Below are 23166 nucleotides of genomic sequence, written 5' to 3'. Positions count from 1 at the left end.
CCCCAAGAGCTCTGGCAGCCACTCTTCAATGGAAACATCCTGAGGGAGGGTCTGAGAGCTTTGGAGGTTCAGAAGGCCTCCAATTAAAGAATGAAATGCCAATTTCCCTTTATTGCAAGTACCCCAGTCATTATAAGTGACTCTTCTGGAGCCCCCCCCCCCACACACACACACTTGGTTTCGGAAGTGGAGACATACTCTTCCCGGTCCCCTGGTTAGGGTGAGAACAGACTGGTACCAGTGCACTGTAATTCCCACATCGCCCTTACTAAGCCGTCTTCTCTAGACTGGGGAGGGCCCAGTAGGATGGTGCTTGGTGGCAGTGGGACCATCCTACTGCCTCTCAGACACCCTAAAGTGTAGTTTCTGGTCCTAATGCATGACGGTTTCTTTATGGGTCCTGTTAGAATATGAAGGTACCTCTGATTCCAATGGTATTAAATATCTTGTTATACTAGCAAAATTGGACATGACTTAAAAGTGACTTGTTTGGGGGGGAAATGTGGTTCCAAAAAATGCAAGTTCTAAGGTAAGTGATGGACAATTGAATGAAAGAAAGATTACATTTCACACACCCTGTTTAAACCAGTTTTTTTTTATATTCGAGGCTCAAAGGATAAGCTTTTTCTTCACGAAAATTAGAGAAAGGAGCCTGAATTGAGCTCACCTTCCCAAATCGCAGGCATAGAGCCACAGGACGGATAAAGGTAGAATCACGAGCATATGTTGTATCACATGCCCCCTGAATTCAGCTTCCAACTTACTTACAGCTTAAAGATCTTTGGGTCACCCATGCATCCGTCTTTCCTTCCATCCTTACACCCATCCATTCATCCATCTCCGTGTCCTGATTGTTATCAATTAAATTGTTATAACACAGTGTTTAATTATGTGGTCCAAAGGTCAATTGCACTAGAATCATCTGGAGTATTAACAAGTACCCCAGATAAATCTGATTAAAGTTTGGAAAACTAATGAGAAATTAAAGTTTGTGAAACTCTGGGCTACACTGTAAACTATAGTATGGCCCTTTCTCACCAATGAAATCAGTGGTCAGTCTCCTCAGTGACATTTTCCCAGGCATGAATGGCCTCGTGAAGAACCTTCCCTTGAGACCTGGTCCAACATGTTTTATTCACATGCAAACTGGAATGTGCACATCTAAATAAAGTGAGTCTACAAGTGTTTGCTCAGTATATGAAAGGTTTTTGTAAAGTGCATTCAGAGAGTTCAGATCAAAAGTAAACTGACTTACTACCCCTAACCCTGCCCGATAGACTTATACCACCCAATAGCAAGTACTCTTCACCGTCTGAAATTATTGTTTATTTATTTGTTTTTGGCTCATTCTCCACCTTTGCAAATCTGAATGTAAACTCTTCGATATTAAGAACGTTGCCTGGGGGCTTCCTTGGTGGCGCAGTGGTTGAGAATCTGCCTGCCAATGCAGGGGACGTGGGTTCGAGCCCTGGTCTGGGAAGATCCCACATGCCGCGGAGCAACTAGGCCCATGAGCCACAATTACTGAGCCTGCGCGTCTGGAGCCCGTGCCCCGCAACAGGAGGGGCCGCGATAGTGAAAGGCCCGCGCACCGCGATGAAGAGTGGCCCCCGCTTGCCACAACTAGAGAAAGCCCTCGCACAGAAACGAAGACCCAACACAGCCATAAATAAACAAATACATAAATAAAAATAAATTAAAAAAAAAAGAATGTTGCCTGCTTGTTCACTGTGATCCCAGCACCTGGATTAGTACCCAGCACGTAAGAAGCATGCAGTTAGCTTCTGTTAAGAACTCAGTGAGCCACATAAATATATGAGTAGAACACAAATTTTGCCAAAATAATCAGAAGGCACTGAAATGGACTAGGGATCACAGAAGGTTGAAGAGTGGTTGGGGTTGATTTTGGAAATATTCCTAGAGGCATCAATCTTGAGCTGAAATCTAAAAACCCTTCTGAAAGGTGTAGAGAATGGAAAGTAGAAACTTGCTGCTCCTCTGTAGACTAATTCAGGCAGAGGCCTTGAGGCAGAAATTGAGAAATGGGTTTTGAAAAATCAGAAGCCCAGCTTTGCTGGAGCAGAGAGACCCTGGAGAGAAGGAACACATGAGATGGGGCACCGAGGTGGAGCAAGTGGAGGCAAGTTGGAATCAAGGGTCAGAAGTTTCTATTTGGTCCAGATGGTAATACGAAGCCACTGGAGGGCCATGTTTACACATTTTCAAAATCCAATTAGGATACCACATGTTTTTATGGTCTAATCCCCCCATTTTGGACCCATTAAATAAATTAGTTGAAAGAGAAAAACAAAGGGAAAAATAAAACGATGTGTCATTCAATAGCATTAGGAAATCATGGGATAAATGTGTGAAGTTGGACTGTTTGACCTGGAACCAAATTAATCCAAATGTGGTCTTGATGACCGAGTCTCCAGCTGAACAAAGGCCCACACCAATGTTTGAAAATATGAACGGCTAAGAAGGGAAAAAAAAAAAAAGATGGTGGTTTGGGTGAGGAAAATAGGCATCTCTCTCCCTTTGAATGGTTTAGACATCCCCATAATGAGGGCGGAAGGCTAGGCCAGCTGATTTTGCCTGCTCGATTCCAAGCTCTAGAGTCTAACTCTTCTGTAAGAACACTGCTTGAGACACAGGAGGAAGCAGCTGTGTGAGTGGAATTCCCTCTGGAGAGGAAGGAAGGCCAGCCATCCAGATGGGATCAGACAGAGGATGGGAGAGAAAGCAGCTCTGGGAAGAGGGCAAGACTAGGACTGCGGCACCTACCGCCCGTCCTTTCCTCAGCCTTCGCCACAAATCAGAACCTACAGAAAATGGTGTGTAGTGGCCCAACGAGTGGGAAGACAGAGGAAAATGCTGTTTTCTTGAGACAGTCACCATCCTCATCCTCCTGTGCTAGGACGATTTCATTGCTTAGAACCCCATGACTCAAAGTGTGGTTCCCCAACAGGGGCATCCATAACCCCCAGGGGCTTCTGAGAAATACAGCGACTTTGACCTCACCCTAGACTTACTAAGGAAGACTCTGCACTTTCACAATCTTTCCCAAATGATTCATAAGCATGTTAAAGTTTGAGAAGCGCTGTGTCAGAAGATTTGGAGCAAAGTAGATAAAATCAGAGGTGAGAAAATTAGAGGTGAGAGAATGACTGTAATCCCCTGGGACAGGAAGCAGTGTTAAGTAGTCCCACCCCCCTGCCAATGGAACTTGGACAGTTTACAAGAATCGCTGCAGACCCACCCACTTATATCCAACCATGGAGACTCAGACTCACAGATGTACACTTGTGCACACAAATAGGAGTCCCTGGGAATGCATCGGTGGGAGAATTTCTGCTGTGTCCAACCTCAGATCAGCTTGTTTGTTTTCTTTACAATGTGACTTCAGAGCTACTGTCTTTTCCCTGAATTACACCCAGCTCCTTTCATCAATTATGTTTTATGTTCTTTCCCTGTTTTACCTCATACTCCACTCTTGAATCTTTCTTGAGTGCAGCCCCAGGTCAACCAATAACTGGCGAAGCCAAATCACGACAGTTAGAACCGCAGTTATTTGCCATTCAGCTGGAAAAATAATGATTCCCCAGCTTCTCAAGTGTGGAAATTTCTCGGAACCAGCCTCTTTCCAGGGCCTAGGGACCCTCCCGCATTAGTTCCAGTGAACTTTCCATCACTCGTAAGTATTTTCTTATACTCCTCAGGAAGGCCCAGACTTGATTAGCTTACACTCCACTGTGCCTCTTCCCATCACCTCGAAAGCTCCTTATTGCTTTTCTGTGTAGTTTTTAAGTCTCTGTTAAGGGCACGGCACTAACCTGACTTAGGGCAACGGTTCACGTCTGACGAATCTGGGTTCAACCTGGCTCCAGGTGTCTGTGGCCCTGGTCAAGTTCCTCAGTCTTTAGGAGCTGCAGATTCTTTACCTGTAGAATGGGAATAATAATACCAGCCGCATAGAAATTTGTCATTATCAAAGAGGCAATGTTACCTAAAGTTGTCAGCGTGGCACCTGCCCATGGCAAGTGCTCAAAAAGTGATAAGTGACAGCTAGCTGGGGCCTTTGATGGTAAATTAGATAATCTTGACTCATAAGAAGCATTAGTCTATCCAAATGCCTCATTTATACTGTGATTACTTCACTTCTCTCTGGACAGGGCTACCCTAAGATTCATGTAGGTTTTAGATGAGAAGATTGTCCATTCAATTACACTACTCTTATATCCAGAGAAACTGAAAGAAAAATCCAGTAAAAGAATGCCAAGTCAGGAAATGTATCATGATGAAGCTGTGGGTGTACTTTTTGACTCTCAGGATCTACGATGAAAATTCTGAATAAAAGGCAAAAGAGCTCGACCTTGTTTAAGTATTTCCACATTCAGAACTCTTGTAAATATCTGCATAAGCGGATTACACGGCTGTCAGCACACTAAGGCCATCTGCAAGCCACCATTGATAATCCAAGTAAAGAATGTCTGATACAATCTTATACTGTGATTTTGTTTTTTGAACTAAAAAGTCACTTCTGTGATTGCAGAAAGTTTTGTCCCGTGCAATTGACTGTGCTGTTTCATAACAATGATAAACACAAATGGCATTTCACTACAAACTGTGGAAATACTACATGATTTCTGCTCCTTTGGCTGACCAGTCATTTATCACAGGTCATTTACATAGGGCTGGATGGCTTGGTAAACTAATCACTCAACTCCTTCATGTGGTACCGCGTTCTTCTTAGTACATCATGTGAAATTAGTTTGATGATTTCAGTTCCTTCTCCTGGGAGCCACAGCCCAGTTCATAGACAAACCAAAAACAATTTGGCTGAACCCACAAGCCTGAGTCCACATCAGGGGACAAGAGTGTCTTTTTTTTTTTTTTTTTTAAGTGTACATTTAAAAAAATATATTTATTTATTTATTTATTTGGCTGCGTCAGGTCACCGTCGCGGCGCACGGGCTCTCCAGTTGTGGTGCGCCGGCCTTAGAGTGCACGGGCTTAGTTGCCCCATGGCATGTGGGATCTTAGCTCTCTGACCAGGGATCCAACCTGCGTTCCCTGCATTGGAAGGTGGATTCTTAACCACTGGACCACCAGGGAATTCCCGACAATAGTGTCTTGATGTTGGATTCATGGACAGCCAGTGAGTCAGTTCTGACTTCTGAGAAGGAAGCTTTGGCTGAGGACAAAGATAAAAATACAGTAATAGAAAAAAAAAAAGTGATGTCTGTGTGTGCATGTGTGCATAGGTGTACATATGCATGTATTTTTGTTTTTTAGAACTTTGCAACAGGTTTTCATTTTTGCTTTCTATCTATTACAGTGTCTGAAACCTAAAGAAATACACTTTCTGTTCAAATTTGGATGTGTATGTAAATATCATTTGTCTGCACTCAGCACACTCAATGCCGTGGTTTCTCGGTCTCTATCGGCTCTGAAATCATCAAGCTTTGTCTGTCCGTGCACGTGTGTACACGTGTGTGTGCGTGTGCATGTGCGTGTGTGTGTTTGTGGCTGTAGTTATGAGCTAATGGAGGAAGGCAAATATTCTGACAGAATTTCAAGGGGCTACCTAATAAAATTTTGATCATGACATAGGCTATTTGCTTTGAAAAAAAAGAGAAACATTTCTTTAAATTTTTTTTCCCACTGGTTTGTTTATCCTCCTAGTCTCTCACAACAACATTCCTGGTCTCACACGCTCTTCCAAAACTTTGCAACGCTTCAACAAAAGGTGAGGTCTAAATCCCGTCTTTGAAAGTGTGCCTTTTTGTAACTTCCCCAGTGAATAAAATACCATGGATGCGAGGCTACATGACTTCTGAGGCTGCAGCATAAAGAGCTTGTAGCTTCTCTCTCTCTCTCTCTCTCTCTCTCTTTCAGCCTCTCTCCCACATGTCTTGAGAACCCTGAGCTGATATGTAAGGAGTACACCCTCCCTGAAAAAGGGAACCCTCCTACACTGTGGGTGGGAATGTAAATTGGTGCAGCCAATATGGAGAACAGTATGGAGGTTCCTCAAAAAACTAAAAATAGAGTTGCCAGATGACTCAGCAATCCCACTCCTGGGCATATACCCAGAGAAAACCATAATTCAAAAAGAGACATGCACCCCAATGTTCACTGCAGCACTATTTACAATAGCCAGGTCATGGAAGCAACCTAAGTGTCCATCGACAGAGGAATGGATAAAGAAGATGTGGTACATACATACAATGGAATACTACTTGGCCATAAAAAGGAATGAAATAGTGCCATTTGCAGAGATGTGGACAGACCTACAGACTGTCATACAGAGTGAAGTAAGTCAGAAAGAGAAAAACAAATATCACATAATATCACTTATACGTGGGATCTAGAAAAGTGGTACAGATGAACTTATTTGCAAAGCAGAGGTAGAGACACAGATGTAGAGAACAAACTTATGGATACCAAGGGGGGAAGCGGGGGTGGGATGGATTGGGAGATGGGGATTGACCTATATTATACACACTACTATGTATAAAAGAGATAATTAATGAGACCCTACTGTATAGCACAGGGAACTCTACTCAATGCTCTGTGGTGACCTAAATGGGAAGTAGATCTAAAAAAGAGGGGATATATGTATATGCATAGCTGATTCACTTTGCTGTACAGCAGAAACTAACACAACATTGTAAAGCAACTGTACTCCAATAAAAATTTAAAAAAAAAGGAGTACACCCTCCCTGAAGCTGCCGTGCTGGAGGCAACCTGAGGAGAGACCACACTGCAGAGGGAGCCGTGCCCGAGAAGCCCAGGGGCCCAGCTCCCAGCTCTCTTGACTTTTCTCAGCTGAGGCAGTAAACTTGCACGGGGCCGAGGGAGCTTTCAGACGACCCCGCGCCCCACCCTCACGCTGCCCTCGCCCGTGTCAGGTGCAGCCTGCCTCCCAGCCATCCCAGCCGAGATGCACTCATCCAGACGGGCGGAGATAAACTGTCCCCACCAAATCCTGTCCGAATCACAGATTTATGAGCAAAATAAATGTGGTTAAGTTACTCCATTTGGGGGTGGTTTGTTACACAACAACGGATAAACTGGAGCACACACCATGTGAAATTAGCTTGATGATTTTTTTTTCCCTTTGGGGAATTTTTTTAAATTTGGGGAACCGTAATCCAATTCTAAGACAAAACATTTGACTGAATCCACCAACCTGGGTTCACACGGGAGGGCAGTTGTGACTTGATGCTGATTTGGCGAAAGTCAGCGGCTTCTGAGAAGGAGCCTTTGCCTGGAGAAGCAGATAATAATATATATTTTTTAAAGTCTGTGTAACAACATTGTACCCATGCCAGTTTCCTGGTTTTAATACTGAACTGTGGTTACATAAAACGAAAACATTGGGGCAAACTGGATGAAGTGTACATGGGATCTCTCTGTGAAGTTTTGCAACTGCACGTGAATCTAATTGTTTCCAAAAAAATTATAAGTGGCTGTATATGAGTACGTGTGTGTGTGTGTGTGTGTGTGTGTGTGTGTGTGTGTGTGTTGGGGTGGAGGATGTGGTGAATGGATTGAGTTGCAATGGCCAATATTCTGGTGGAACGTCCGGTGACTAATAAAAGTTTGATCATTACATATATTAGCTACTGTTTAAAAAAGAAACATCAAATTTAGATATTTTTATTAATTAATTCATGGCCACCCCATCAGTCTCACATCAGATTTAAGAAGTGAGAAGGGGCATTTTACTTGCACCTCAATTTGCACCACTTTCATACTGGAAAACCACGATAAGCATTGATAAAAGGGATCTGAAAACTGTAAAGGAATCCCAGCCTCTCCTGGTGGGTTCCAGTTTCTTCCAGGCTACTGAGAGGACTTGCGGATGTGATTGCCAGGCTGGAGGTGATAATCCCTGAAGGGAAAAGCTACCAAACTTGACATTAATCCCAGGAATCAGTTTGAACTGATGACTAAAGAGATGTTTTTTTAAACAAGGGAAAATGAAACTAGGGAGAGTTGCACGGCCACACAGGATCCCTAAGAAAACTTTTACTCAGCTTTCTGAATTCCCTGTTTTTATCATTAGATTTCTTTTACTGGTAGGTGGAGGAAGATGGCAGACATAATACCTTAGGGATCTGACACAGCATTCACAGCACCCAGAGAAGCAGGTTGGAGAAATTGGAAATGACCAAATGAAAATGTAGAGCATAGATTAGCCCACGTATGGCATATGCTGGAAATCTATTCATTTCCCAATAACATACCTGAGAACTGTGGGGTTTTTTTAATTAAAAAAAATTTTTGGCCGTGCCACGCAGCTTGCAGGATCTTAGTTCCCCAACCAGGGATCGAACTCGGGCCCCCAGCAGTGGAAGCGTGGAGTCCTAACAATTGGACTGCCAGGGAATTCCCGGAATTGTGATTTTTTTTTTTTTTTTTAAACAAAAAGACAAGTATTATTGCAAGCAGAACTTTTTAATTAAAGGAGAGATACAATTACAGGCAGGAGATATTGATGTGGATCCTTAACATTGAGAAGACTTTTTCTCCCCAGCAGTCTGGTGGTCATTGAAGGAGTCAGGAGTGAAAAGACAGACAATGAATTAGAGCTGGAACTCAAATAAGAGCCTCTTGTCTCAGAAAGAAGACTGATTAATTGATAGTGGCGTGAATGGAGGCTTTTTGCTTTGCATGGTTTGATGGCATGTGCACGCTTGTGTGTGTGTGTGTGTGTGTATGTGTGTGTGAGTGTGTGTGTACACATGCTGATTTTAAGCGATTGATGCAGCAAAATAAATTAGTGTAGATGATTACTGAAAACGGTTGTGATCAGAGATTTTCAAACTTGGCTGATCCTTACCTCCTGTAGGGTTTTTAAAGTGTAGATTCCCAGGCCCTACTCCAGACCTTGTGAGTCAGAATCTTTGAAAGCAGAGCCCTAAATTCTAGATTTTTAAGTGCTCCCCAGATGATTCTTAGTATCACTCAGGTTTGGAGAACTAAGTAGGAATGAATGGATGTTTCAGTTTCCCATCCTTCAAGTGACACTGGCATTAGGCCATTTCTATTCAACTGTGCTGAGGTAACAAGACTGTCCATGGGCCATTCCTGGTGGAGCCTTTCAGACAATGAACTCCCAGAGACAATGGCAGACCCAGTGTGAACTCTCTGCCGTGTGGGAAACACATTCAGAGTGACTTTGTTTCTAGATTTGTCTATTTTAACCCAGGAATCCATTTACACATATCCCCCCAAATCTCTTTCCTGCTTCCTCCCTTGAATGCCAACAGTTCACCACACAAAAAGTCCCCAGGCTGTGTGTGGCGGTAGGAGTGTGTCTGCCAGGAGGCAAGCCCTCAGGGCAGACCCCTTCTCAGCCCAGTGTCTGCATTCAGTTAGAACGGTTTCCAAGATCTGGTGTTTCAGGGAGCCCTCCAGACTGGAAGGACTTGTTGTTAAAGGGGATGGGTACTCATAAGACTGGTTCTTTATGAAAACACCCTGACTGGCCAGATTGACAAAGGGCAAGGGGTTTTACTCAAAAATGGATTCTTCTCAATCTTGTGCCCAGCATAGAGCTTCATCCTGATCATCTCTGTATGATTCAGGGAGGGTCAACTTCTGTTCCTTACGATCCCCAAACCTCAGTGGCTTAACGAAGGTTAACTTCTCATTCCCATCCCAGTGTACTGCAAGCCACTTGGGGCAGTGCTCCACGGGGTCATGCAGGGACCCAGCACCCTTCATTCTCACTGTTCTGCCATTTCCCAGGGTCTCAGAGTCCTCCACTGAAGTCAGGTGAGGAATGAGGAAATAACAATGGAAAATCCATGGGGGGTTTTTTGGGGTTAAAGCTTAGGGAGTCTGTTAGCTAGAACCCAGGTTCATGACCTCACTTAGCAAAGGAGGCTAAGAAATGTAGGCTAGCTATGTGCTTAGGTAAAAATAGAAACAGGTTTTGGTGAACACATAGTCTTTGCCACCATCTCCTTGGCGGCTTTAAAAATAGGATGTGATGAGAATAAATTTATCTGTGAGGTTTTCCTCCCCCACACCCATAACCCCCGACTAATCATGAGAAAAACACCACACAAATCCCAAGTGAGGGATATTCTACAGAATGCCTGACTAGGACTCCTCAAGGCTGCCAAAGTCATCAAAAACAAGGAAAGTCTGAGGAACTGCCACAGCCAAGAAGAGCCCAAAGAGATATGACAGGTAAATGTAATGTGGTGTCCTGGGTGGGATCCTGGAAAAGGAGAAAGGACTTTAAATAGAAACCAAGGGAATTTGAATACAGCATGGACTCTAATTAATAACAAGGCATCAGTATTTGTTCACTAATTGTGACAAGTGTATCATACGAGTGTAAGATGCTAATAATAGTGGAATCTGGGGTCTGGGGCACGTGGGGACTCTCTGTACCACCTTCATAACTTTTCTATAAATCTAAAATGGTTTTAAAAAATTTTTTTAAGTTTGTTTAAAATTTTTAAAAAGTGGGTGCCAGGAAACCCTACTACAGCTGTCTTCCCGCCATAGCCATGAAAAACCACTTTGTCTACTGAGAAATTATTACTCTGGTCTTCCCCTTACACTCATTTATTTCAGTTACACCTGTTCGCTCTACCTTTCCTCATCTCAGAGTGATCACGTCTCAGGAACGAGTCTTGTGTCACCTTTTTAATACCATGCTTCATGCTCCTCTAAGAACATGGACCAAAACAATAAAGGATGCGAAAATTAGAAGCTCTTATACCTCTGTGTTAAAACACACAAACATATCCTTAGACACACATGCATACGCATACACACGCACAGGATTCAGGAAGCCTCTCACCTGGTTTTCACTGGGATCACTACTTTCAGATTTTCGTATCACGAACTCTATTATTAACAACAGTAACTTACACAGAAACATATTTTCATCATATTTTGCCCCTTTTCCATGTCATCTCAAAATGTTCTGTACAGAGTCTGTCAAATATATTTGAAAATTTCACCAAATGGTAATAGAGTAGAACTTCAAAGGAATATTAATCCAGAAAGATTTCCCATTAAAAAAAAAAAAGATTTCCTATTTAAAACTCCCCAGAATAGTTTGGGTAATATAGTATTTCATACCACAATTCTGGAGATCTACATGTGGAAGAGTCTGAGAACTCCCAGAGTAAATCAGTTTTTCTCATTTGGTTTAATCCAACATCACCCAAACTGCTTTGACCTGGAAATTTGTTTTGTTTTCATTTTTCTTTTTCCCTTTCTTGTCTATTATGCATTAACTTCTTGTGGAACTAGTGATTCTTCAACGGCATTTAGATAATGTTACACTCAAAAAGTGGTAAGTTGTTAAATAATTTTTGGGTTTTTTTTCACATATTCACAGAGAAGAGAAAAGAAGAAAGAACCTATCTTTTTCCAGTCTTATTTTCAAAAATTAGACTCTCATCTTGAAATTAGAAAAAAAAAGTTTGGGTTAGTTTTCCTATGTGTGTTTGGGTAAGTTATCCTATCTGAGCCTTGGTTTACACATTTTATAAAAATAGACTAATAATAATACCTATTTGAGGAGCTTGTTGAGTGGATTAAATTAAAAACAGCCTGCATAATTATCCCTCTTCCTGGCTGGTGGAGACCAGTGCAAAACGTCTGGGTGACCTGGCAGCTTAGTATTGACTGAACAGGCTAAACCTGATGATTTTCATTAAATCAAGAATGCCAATCTCAGATAAGAAGCAAGAAGATTGGTGCCTGGTGGTCAACAAGGGAGGACCCAGGAGGGAAACTAAGTTAGGAAGTGGGGTAAAGGGGTGGGTGCAGAGAGAGATTTATGACCGCCCACCCACAGGCCTTAACACCTGTCCTCAGAGCTGACATTCATCGATCATGTACTCTGTGCTGAGCACCGTGGTAAGCGCTTTACCTGCAACAGCTTAGCTAATGTTCATAGTAACCTGTTAGACTGGCCCCCTGATGATCCCCATTTCACAGATGAGAGTGGTTAAGAAACGTGTTCTTTAATGTGAACTGGTGCAGCCACTATGGAGAACAGGGTAGAGGTTCCTTAGAAAACTGAAAATAGAGCTACCATATGATCCAGCAATCCCACTCTTGGGCACATAGCCAGAGAAAACCATAAAATGAAGGGATGCATGCACCCCAATGTTCATAGCAGCACTATCTACAATGGCCAGGTCATGGGCAACTTAGGGGTCCCTCGACAGAGGAATGGACCGAGAGGATGTGGTACATATGTGTGGTGGAATATTACTCAGCCATAAAGGGGAACAATATAGTGCCATTTGCAGCAACATGGATGGACCTGGAGATTGTCATACTGAGTGAAGTCAGTCGGGCAGAGAAGGACAAATATCATATGATATCGCTTATATGTGGAATCTAAAAAAATGGTTCAAATAAACTTATTTACAAAACAGAAATAGAGTCACAGATATAGAAAACAATCTATGGTTATCAGGGGGGAAAGGGGGGAGGGATAAATTGGGAGATTGGGATTGACATATACACACTCCTATATATAAAACAGATAACTAACAAGGACCTACTGTACAGCACAGGGAACTCTACTCAATACTCTGTAATGACCTGTATGGGAAAAGAATCTAAAAAGAGTGGATACATGTATATGTATAACTGATTCACTTTGCTGTACAGCAGAAAGTAACACAACATTGTAAGTCAACTATACTCCAATAAAAATTAAAAAAAGAAAAAAGAAAAAAAAGAAAGAAATGTGTTCTTAGTCATTAAGTGGCAAGGCCACGATTCAGATTCAAGCAGTCAGACTCCAGAGCCCAACCTTGTACCACTGTATTGTCTGGGTGTCACTTCTGTCAACCTACTTTTTTTTTTATTAGACTGAACCAGTGACAGCTCTCTACTGTTCTCCTCCCACCCTCCTTCTCCTTTTCTCTCCATCTGTTAGGATGCCCTAGTAAAGGAAAGTCTACTCACCTAACCCAAGGCCCTTTTCCAGGAGGAGCCAGGGCACTGGCATGTCCCCTCCTAAGCCTATATTTCTGATCGAGATGGAGAGTAAGACCTTTCCGTACACAAGGCAAGCTGTACCTCATCTCTCCAAGTGTGGTGACCTGGGGACCACTCTCGTTCACAAGCAGCACTAGCCTTGCAAACAGTTCTGTCCATTGGCACCTACAGCCTCGGCTACCAGCTGCCATGACCGCTGGAAGACCTGCCCCCTAAGCAGCCACCCTCCCCCTCTATACCCCTTAGGAAACAGGAGACACGTGCAGGGAGGTTCTGTGAAAATCAGAGAGCCATCGCCAGGCTGGAACCCGAGGACCAGCCCCACCACTATGCCTGGCTTTCTTCTTAGGGGACAAAATGTCCCCACCTTCCCAACACCCACGAAGATGTATCTTGGGAAAGGTTGTGGTTGGCTATCCAAAGGCCCCCTAAGAGAACATTTTCCTTATTGAAGTCACTACAGTTTGATGTTTGTTCCTTAGCTTTCTTGGCTCTTCAGGGAAATACGTTTTTGAAAATTACTATTTGTCTTTATTTTTATTGTTTGGTAAGTACCTTTAGGGTGGATGCATGTTACCTAATCTCAGAGACTGATGCATATATAAAACAAAATAGAAATATACTGTTTTACATTTAAATGTGTAATGCCAACAGGCCATTACATCTAGAATGGACTTGCCAAGGTAGAGCCCATGGACTGCTGTCTCCCTGACTCACCTGGTTCTGATTCATATTTTTTCTTTTATTTTTCCTTTAAACTCAACTTTGCTTTTTTTCTAATTACAAAAATATGGTAGAAGAATCCAAGAAACATGTATTAGTGGGAAAAAATGAAGAAGAAAATAATGATCTTTTATAATCCCACCTTTCTGCAATAACCACAGTTAACATCTTCCAGACATTTTAATATGTACACTTGTATGCATAAGTCAGATGTCAACTGGGTCTCTCTGCTCCTTATTATCTAGATAAGATGTCTTGGTCCTTCATTTCATTGCTTTCCTCGGGATTTTGGCAACTTCCCAGGGTCTCACATTCTAATGATCACCTGTGACTCTAACTTCCTGCTTCTTCTCAATTCCATTCTCCACTCTTCGGCTTACAGCTGTTCCTTTATTTTGCTTTGGCCATAGACCCAAATGTGGAAATAAGGTTCTTTCCTTGATTGGTTAGTAACAACAAATTATCCAAACAAGGATTTTTTTGATGCGTAGCCGACTTCAAGTTCAGGATGTGAAGGCCATTACACTTGAATATTAGACATCCTTTTCCTTAGGGATCATTAGTCTTTAAGCCATGTTACTCAGCCATGCACTTTCTCCCCTCTTTCCAATCTGTTTTTGCCTTCTCCCTCTCACAAGCAGAAATCATATTCTTCACTTTTTTTTTTTTTTTCCTCTAACGAAACAGTTCAGTTGACTAAAGACCTTTCCCACAAACTTAACTTCAGGAATTCCCTTTCTATACACAAAGTCTCCCCCAAAGCTTCGACACTGACATTATCAAAGGGGCTGGAGTTATTGGATAAGGGCCGTTCACATCCCCAGATGTGGCATGAAGTTTCCACTGAGATACAGATATGCAAAGCATGGCAAAGACAAGGGAGCGAAAATAAGACATTCCACATGGTGGGGATTTCAAAGGGGATGTTAAAAAATGAGTTTCATAGTTCTTAGGCCCCTTCCTCACATCAAGTATATAAAGAGACAAGCATGGAGATCGAGAAAGGTTTTAGAAAGACTTCAATGAATAGAGCAGTTAGGGAGCTATAAGAATCCGCATCCCAATATGGGGACTGGATGCTTTCCATTCCACATCAAGTTCTTGATTAAAAGAGAAAAGCTTCAAGGGCCACTCAGAATTGATTTGATACGTGTTCTCCTCTGTGGGGGAGAGATACGGTAGGCTGATGTCTGACTTTTGCTTGGAAAACTTAAAAGTGGAGCTGGGCTAGATGCCCTAGCCTGAGCCTACCTGCCCTCAGAGAAAAGGAAGGTGGATGTTTCTTATGGACCAGATGTGGCCTCACAGTCAGGGAGAGCTGGTCAGACCATCTTTAATGCAGCCCAAGAGGATTTCCTGGGGGCCTTGGGACTTACAGAGTCTCTGTCTAGTGCGCTGCTGTGAAGACAGTGGCCAAGTGGTAGGAACACATGACAGCATCAAGAGAAATGCAATTAAGTGAGTCCAGTGGCGGGTCTCAGGAAAGGCCAGCAAAGGGCCAACCAGAGAAAGAGAGCTTCGGCCTCCAAAGGGGCTCCAGGAGCAGGGCTCCTCTCGTTACAGAACCAGCCAAAAGCTTTCCTGTTCCCTCCTCCTCCCCTCCCTGACCAGAACCCTGAACAGGTCAGGAAAATGGGGGAAAAGTGAGGAAACAGAGTGGAGAGTGAGGAAGAACCACCAGCCCTTCCAGACTTTTTGCCTGCAGAGGGTCCGAGTTGGATAGAGAAGTTTTATATTAAAACCAGGTGCTAAGATTTGAGAATGACGTGCTAAGGATGGTTAAAACAAAACAAAACAAAACATGGGGCTCCCTAAGTTTCCATCTGGAGAATTCCCCCTACCTAATAAAATCGGAAGAACCTGTGGAAGACAAAGATAAAGATGCTAACTGAAGAATTTCCCTGGGCTGCATGCACTATATTGTAACATGATTTTGAAATTATTAACAATTACAAATAATTGTGAACAAGTGTTAACAATTCTTTAACCAACATCATTGACCTTTGTTTATTTTTTATTTTTCTCTATAAAAAACACTGATGTGATTACTTTGTATATCTTTAAGGATCTCTTTAGGACAACTTGCAAGGTTGCTGGATCGAGGTTAAGATTCATGATGAAAACTTTAGCAATAAATTGCCAGATCACAACAATTTACATGTCATCCATGCATGCACTTGTCATAGATACATTGGAACCTTCAAGTTCTGCCACCTTAGAGTGACTTTGCTCTCCTGACCCTGATCCCTTGTGGGTTGATTTACAATGTGATTCTCAAAGGACTAAATTGTCGCCCAGTTTTTGAGCTGGTCTTTCCTTCATTCTTGTTCCTATACTTATGAATGCATTTCAGAAATCCAACCTGTTCATATATTAGCAGCTGCCTTCACGTTGTTTTTGTAGTTTTCAGGATTACAAGAGAGAACTGAAAACACACCATTATTTGTATATCTTGGATAGATCCCCTATACTTGGGGTGGGAAAACAACTTCTGCAGATCAAATTTTCCAACCTCATGTTTTCCTTCTGAGAAAGATGTGACTGCTTCTCTTGACCTCACAACCTCAGCTAAAGCTGTAATTAGGGTTGATTCAGTAAATATAGCTTCTGGCTGAGGGGGTGTTATTGGTAATGGTTCTTGTCTTGAACGGTGCAAGGAATAGAACTGCCATGGGTTTTCTGGGGGCTTTGGCTACAGGAAAACAAACACATCTCTTAACAATCTTAAGGAATATTTCAAAACAGGATTTCAGTGAGCAGTAATCTCCTCTGTCTATATTTGGCTATGAAGTACCTTCCCATGAAATGTAATTCCTAGCTGGCTGTCACTTGTCATTCTCCCTGTGTTCAATATTCACCAACATAAGAGTCCTATTTTGCCAACTCCCAGCACTTAATTTTCATTCTCATTCGTTTTACCATTTCTCTTAGAGTGAAAATAACACTCAATTGTCAAGGCGATTGAATGGATTGTAAATAACAAATGTTATCTTACTCCCTGGAACTTATCTCAGGCTATGTTATGGATTTACCAGGTCCCACAAAATATCAAATATATGAGTCTTAAAGGGGAAAAGTCTCCATACTAGTACATGAAAAAAAATTCCTAAATTCCAGAAGGGTGAATGAACAGATGGACACTTTTGGGACATGTGTGTGTGTCATTTTTGTTTTACATTTCTTTGGCTCTGCAAGAGAACGCATTTTCTACAAAGTATAGTAGCTGAAGTGAAGGATAATATTAAACTAAACCTGGAAACAAGAAATGAGAAGTAAATAGTTTAGCAAAAGTGTGGTTCCATATGTTAATTTTGAAAAGTTTCGTTATCGAAACACAGGTTTAAAGCAACGTGGCCGTGGACTAAGACACAAAAGGTAAATAGTGACTGATGCAATGGAGAATACTTTTCTTACCTGGAGGTGTAGATGCCATTCTGACACACTCACATATGTATTTCCAGGTTTTCTTCATTATGAAAATTCAATGTTTTAATAAGCTTCTATAAAAGTAATTATAGGTTGGCGATTTTTTTCCCTGAGCAGTGATTTCTCACACAGAAAATAGAGCACCGAGTGGTTCTAGCAATGTGGAGCACTGAACTATTGCACCTTTCGCCACAACATAAGAATTCTGGATAAGTTATAACAACACAGCAGTTTCTAAAACATATCAAGGGGAACAAATAAATATTAAAATGAATCTCTAGTTGCCAGAAATGAAAAGAGAACTCCCGGCCAGCACAGACCTAACGTAGAGGCAGCCTGATGTGGTAGTGGGGTAATTAGATTTAGAAAGGTGTCCTACCATTCATGGGCGGAAATAATGGTGCTCACACCTTGACAGGAAACGTGGACTTTGGCCCCATGAGGCATGGTGCTTGAATTGAGACTGGCATTGAACCCTAGAAGGTTACTCACTCTGTGAAAGACCTTCACAGAAAAACCACCAGGAACAACCTGGCATGCTGCACCAAGCTTGCTCTGCCCAGGGCTCAGGGAAGAACAGAAAAAGAAACAAATAAGTGTCCAGCCTGCCATATGCACAGTGACAATCAAATTAACACTTGTAGCTAGTGCAGAATCTCAACTCAGAAATTAATGGGAAAGCTGCTCTGGCCCAGGTGAAATGCTTGGGTATCTTGAAAACACAAAACCATTAAGGACTCAGAGCTAAAGGGACTTACAGAGAAAAAAAGAGATGCCCTCTATTCTTTCCCCTCAGATAGGTTTTTAAAACCGTGCTGTTGTTATAGTTTATCCAACATTTTTGTATGTTTGTAGTTGAAGGTGAGTCTGCAGTAGTTTGGGTCTACATGTTGCTAGAATCAGACAATGAATTACTTTCTATGTAAGAAATCACCATTCAGGAGAAAACATGCCAATCTGAAAAATGTCAAGATGTACTTGGAAGAAAAACATCACACATAATACAAATAATTACTCACCACAGGAAAGTCAACAGGGACAGTCAAAAGAGGATGAATGTCTCCCCTCGCTCCAAGAACTAGAAGTAATAGAATAATCTGAAAGAAACCAGAAAACAAGATTATCTAAAATTATTGGATATTTTATTTAAAAGAAATAGAAAACATGATGAAAGACATGACGCTGTGTAAAAGAACAATCTAATTAAACAAAAGAACTAATTGAGCTTCTTTCTACAAAGAGAAAAAATACAATAAAAAAATTCAAAGGATAGACTAAAGACCACATTATATATAGTAGAGGAGAGAATCTACAAACAAAAATATAAAATCTGGGAAATTACTTGTAATGCAGCACCTGGAATTACCTGAAAGCTAAAAGAGAAGTTAAGCAATAAGCAGGATAGATTTAGGCAGTCTAAAATATGTCAAATTAAAATTTCAGAAAGGGGGACTTCCCTGGCAGTCCAGTGGTTAAGACTCTGTGCTTCTAATGCAGGGGTTGTGGGTCTGATCCCACGGTTGGGGAACTAAGATCCTACATGCCGTGCAACATGGCCAAAAATTAAAAATAAAAATAAAATAAAATACTAGAATGTGAAAAATTTTTTAAAAATAAAAATAAACTTTCAGAAAGAAAAAATAGAGTGAAGAGAGGCAACATTCAAAAGGATGGCAGAGGATTTCCCAGAATTTGTTAAACACATCAATTCTCAGATGTAGGAATCCCAGTGAATCCTAAGCAGGATAGATTAAAACAAAATCCTCAGACACGTTGTAGTGGAGCTATGGAACAGCAAAGACAAGGAGAAGGTCTTAAGAATAGCTAGAAAATAAAAAAGATATTTTAAATAAAAGAATGATAATTAGACTGATGATGAACTTCTTATCACCAAAAATAAAGATCTGAAGACCATGGGATAATATCTTCAAAGTGCTAAATAACCTTATGTTGCAAACAACTGTCAGTGTAGGATTCTACAAGTAGCTAAAGTTCTATTCAAGAAAAAAGGCAAAATAAAGACATTTTCTGACAAACAATGAGCGGGACTTATTTCTTTAAAGATGTTTGATGAGATAACTATCAAAGAGTGTGATCAAATTGGAAGAAAATTAACCCTGGAATGAGGCGTAGGATGCAAAAAAGCAGTGGTGAGCAAATGATTGTTAAAATGGGAGGAAAGTCTAAACAGTACTGACTGTTAAAAATATATATATATATATTTTTTAATATTTTTAAAAACAATTTTGAGAGAGACTTAAAAGCAAGGTGGAACTAAAATGCTAGGAAATAACACCACAGAGGACGGGGGATGCTCCATTCAACTACTGTATTTTGAGTTCCTTGTAATGTTTGGGACAAAAGTAAAAATATTAATTTGCTGCATTAAATATACTTATTAAAATGTTAAGATAAACCTATAAACATAGAAATAGAATATGTATTTTTTTTAACGCCAATAGATGAAAGGAAAAGTACAAGAAAAAGTAAAGGCAAGGGAAATAAATAGAAAACACAAATCGTCCCATAGATCAGCATTCATAGTAAATATAAATAAACTTACCAACTGATACAGCCTCTCAAACTGAATTTTATTTTAACAGTTCAAATACAACTTATGATAGTTATTAATGCTGTTCACTAAATATTTCTTACTCTCATTCTGAACTCATGGTTTGGCTTTCACTTGCCTGCTCCCCAGGAATGAGAGGAAGGTGTTGGTTACGACCTGTAAAGCGTATGCTGGAGGGATGTGTGCCACACGGGGGTGGAAACCTTCACATCCAGTGCGTGATGTATCACTTTCCCCCCTTCTTCTGCTACAACCATTAGCATTGATTAGGAGAGTGACTGCTCTGGACCCCAGGGGAAGGATGAAATGGAACAGAGCTCCCCATGGTGCCTTGTGAGACTTGCAGCTTGAAAGAGGGAGATAAATCTTTGTTGTTTTAAGCTGTTGAAATGTTAGAACTGTTTATTACCACAGCATAACATAACCCATCCTCACTGATATATGTGAGAGAAAGATGTAAAATGTAAAGAAATATATTTTGAAAGTAAAGAGATGAGACAAGCGATAGAGGGAAGCATTAATCAAAAGAAAACCAGCATATTAATATTAATGTTAGGTAAAATAGTCTTTAAGACAACAAAGAATTATTAAGGGAGAAGAAGAAAAATAGAAAATATATTCTTATATCAGAATAAAAGGAACAATCTGCCAGGAAGATAATCATCCTGAATCTTTAAAGTTCTAACGGCATAGCCCCAAAATATATGAAGTCAAAATGGACAATGGAATTACAAGGAGAGATGGACAAAGCCACAATAATATGTCGATTATTGCAATCCTATTTCTCTTTGCCAGGCACAGGTGGATGGCTGTCTATTTCACCTGCAACTGAGCAATGGCATGTAAAGCGCAATCTCTACCAGGGCTTCTGGGAAAGGATAGTTTTTTCCCAATAAAAATCAAGGGATGCCTTTTAAGCCTCCACCCCTCGTCCTGTCTTTGAATGGGACTTCATGAGAAAGCGATGGTTGGGAGTAGCACGAGCCATTTTTCTTCGAACTTATTATCATACGGCATTTTATAAAACCCCATTTCTTATGCCAGTATTAGTGCAGCCCAAAACATCCTAACAATACAAAGATGAACTTGCCTTATTTGGTATCAGTAATCATGATCAAGTTATGACAATTAAAACAGCAGGGTATTAGTGAAGAAACAGACAAGTTGACCAATGAAAGGCAACATACACATACGTGAAATTGATATATGACAGAAATGGCATTACAAGTAAGTGGAGACAGAATGTGCTATTCAATAGATGATCCTGAGAAAACTCCATTTGGAAAAAAAAAAATGTTAGAAATACTAACTCAGAAATATTACATCCTACCTAATAGAAATATTACCTATTTCTGTAATACAGAAAATTACATTCCAGGAGGATTAAAGACATAAATATGGAGAGCAAATTTTGAAATATTTCAAAGACTATATTGGAGAGATGTTAAATTTTCTCTTATGTGTACTTTACCACAATTTTAAAAAAAAGTACATGCTTATGGACAGACTTGATCATCCATATAAAATTATGAAGTTCAGTTTAAACAAAAGGGCACATCGGAGAGTATCTTTACACACATGAATTAGAGAAGAGTTCCCTAAACAAGACACATAAACCACCAAAAACAAAGAATGATACATTTAGTGACACGCAAATTAAAATCCTCTGTATAACACAAGGCAATCCAAAGTGAAAAAGCAAACCACAGACCATGAAAAGATATTTGCTACACTTACAACCAACAAAGAATCCATATTCAGAATATGAAGAACTCCCTCACAGTAGTAAAAGAGAGAAAACAATCCACTTCTTAAAAAAGTGACAAAGGATATAGATAAGTGTTTAGCAGAAGAGAAAACCCTAGTGACCAATAAACATATGGAAATACATATCAATCCCATCAGTGACAGGGAAATGGAGATTCAATCAGCAATGAAGTGTCTCTTCACACCCACTGGCTGGACAAAAAATAATGTCTCATCATAACAAGTGTGGGCGAGGATGTGAGGTGTGGGAACTCTCAGACCTGATGTGGGGAGTAAATGGGAACAGCCCCTGATGGATATCACCAAGCTGCTCCCAACTTGCAGATGTTCAGACTCTACCACTAGATACAGATCCTTGAGAAATGTACCTGCTCGCACGAAGACCCAAATAGCAGGACCCTCACTGCACATTGTTCACAACAACAACAAATCAGAAGGAAACAGGAAGACTCATACATGAGGCATCAATAAATTATCCTTCATGTATATAGGGGCTTACTAAACAGCAGTTAAAATGAATACTCCGTGATCTACTGTATCAACATAGATCTATTCTACGTGGAGGGAATAACAAAACAACTTGCAAATATATGATTTTGGTAAATTAAACAGAAAAAGAAAATAATACTATACATCTACGTAAGTGTCAAAATATAAAACCTTTGATGGGAAAGTTATAAAAACTTCAAGACTGTGGTTAATTCTCGGTAAAAGAGAAAGGAGTATATGGAGCATTTCAAATATATCTGCAAGATTTCCTTCTTAAAACAAAGATATGGATCTGAAAGAAATAGGTCAAATGCCAGCATTTATTCAATCTAAGGTTAAATATACTTGGAGGTCTGCATATTCTATTTGAAATGTAATTCTTTTGCATGTTTAAGAGAATCAACGCATAAAAATTTTAAAATGAAACAATACATTATAAAATAAACAAAAAGTTAAATATACAAGGAGTTATAAAAAAAGGTGAAAACATTTAATAATATGGTTGTAAGAAAGACATCCATTCTGTTTTAGAATGGAAGGACGAGAAAGGAAGATGTATTAGGTCTCTACCCTGAGTCTACCTATGTGCCCGCACCTTTTGGAAAAGTTCCTTTCCAGGTTATCAAAGACTCAGGTGCAGCTGAGCTCAGGCTCTCTGAACAGGTTTGCATTTGTAAGTCTGGCAGCAGGTGGTAGTGGTGGAGGGGTGGACCCCAAGAAAGGCAGCAGAGGATGGGGCCCTTGAGTGCTGACCCCTCAGCAGGCCAGGCCACCTCCTACAACATCCCTGCTGGGCCTTCATCTGGGTTTAAAGGTCTCAAGAAGCGAGCAAGCTCTCGTGTCTGTGCGCTGCTCTTGTCAACTTGGCCTGACATACCCGTGTGGCCAGGGCTGGCTTCCTGGGCCCCCTGACCTGCGTGGTCACAGTCTGTCCCGCACTGAGAAGGGCCCCGTGCTTGGTTTCATGCTCCGCTGCTGCTGTCTTAACAAAGGCCCCTGCATTTTCATTTTGCACCGGGCCCTTCATATCACGTAGACGATCCAGCTTGTGGCACCAACAGAGTGGTGACGGCCTGTGTCTAAAGGCCTTAGTTCCTCTCCTGGTCACCACCGCTCCTGACACTCACATGGCATCTCCCGTTTACATTACTTGCCAGGTCTCTGCAGGTCTCTGCACTGGCTGCCTCTAT

General features: G+C 41.0%; 2 protein-coding genes and 1 long non-coding RNA gene across 13 annotated transcripts in view; 1 reads left to right on the top strand and 2 right to left on the bottom strand.

The window, feature by feature from the left end:
• Positions 1–8424, top strand: part of SUGCT (succinyl-CoA:glutarate-CoA transferase) — a 789655-nt gene extending 781231 nt beyond the window's left edge. For 2 of the 4 annotated variants that reach the window (XM_082473565.1, XM_082473566.1), the window contains exon 18: positions 1392–1405. The gene's annotated coding sequence lies outside the window, so the exon portion shown is untranslated. Of the gene's footprint in view, positions 1–1391 lie in introns of all 4 variants that reach the window. The other 2 variants (XM_082473570.1, XM_082473569.1) reach the window with 2 other exon arrangements.
• LOC309666315 overlaps positions 1–23166 on the bottom strand; it is a 667877-nt gene that overhangs the window by 468146 nt on the left and 176565 nt on the right. The gene's annotated exons all lie outside the window — the stretch shown is intronic.
• The window catches only part of LOC309666280 (uncharacterized protein), an 85757-nt gene that overhangs the window by 24495 nt on the left and 38096 nt on the right, over positions 1–23166 (bottom strand). For 7 of the 8 annotated variants that reach the window (XR_014266975.1, XR_014266976.1, XR_014266977.1 and 4 more), the window contains 3 exons: positions 18168–18245; positions 7196–7273; positions 3834–3941 (listed from right to left, as the gene is read on the bottom strand). Coding sequence is in view for 1 of the 8 variants with exons in the window: in XM_082473669.1 (XP_082329795.1) it covers positions 18178–18245 (68 nt within the window). In the remaining 7 variants the exon portion in view is untranslated. Of the gene's footprint in view, positions 1–3833; positions 3942–7195; positions 7274–11222; positions 18246–23166 lie in introns of those variants that run through there. The other variant, XM_082473669.1, reaches the window with a different exon arrangement.

The sequence above is a fragment of the Balaenoptera physalus genome (genome assembly GCF_965194825.1).
Source record: "Balaenoptera physalus genome assembly, chromosome: 8".
Lineage (NCBI taxonomy): Eukaryota > Metazoa > Chordata > Mammalia > Artiodactyla > Balaenopteridae > Balaenoptera > Balaenoptera physalus.
Note: the sequence above shows the minus strand (reverse complement) of the source record. Positions and strands in the feature narration are given on the sequence as shown.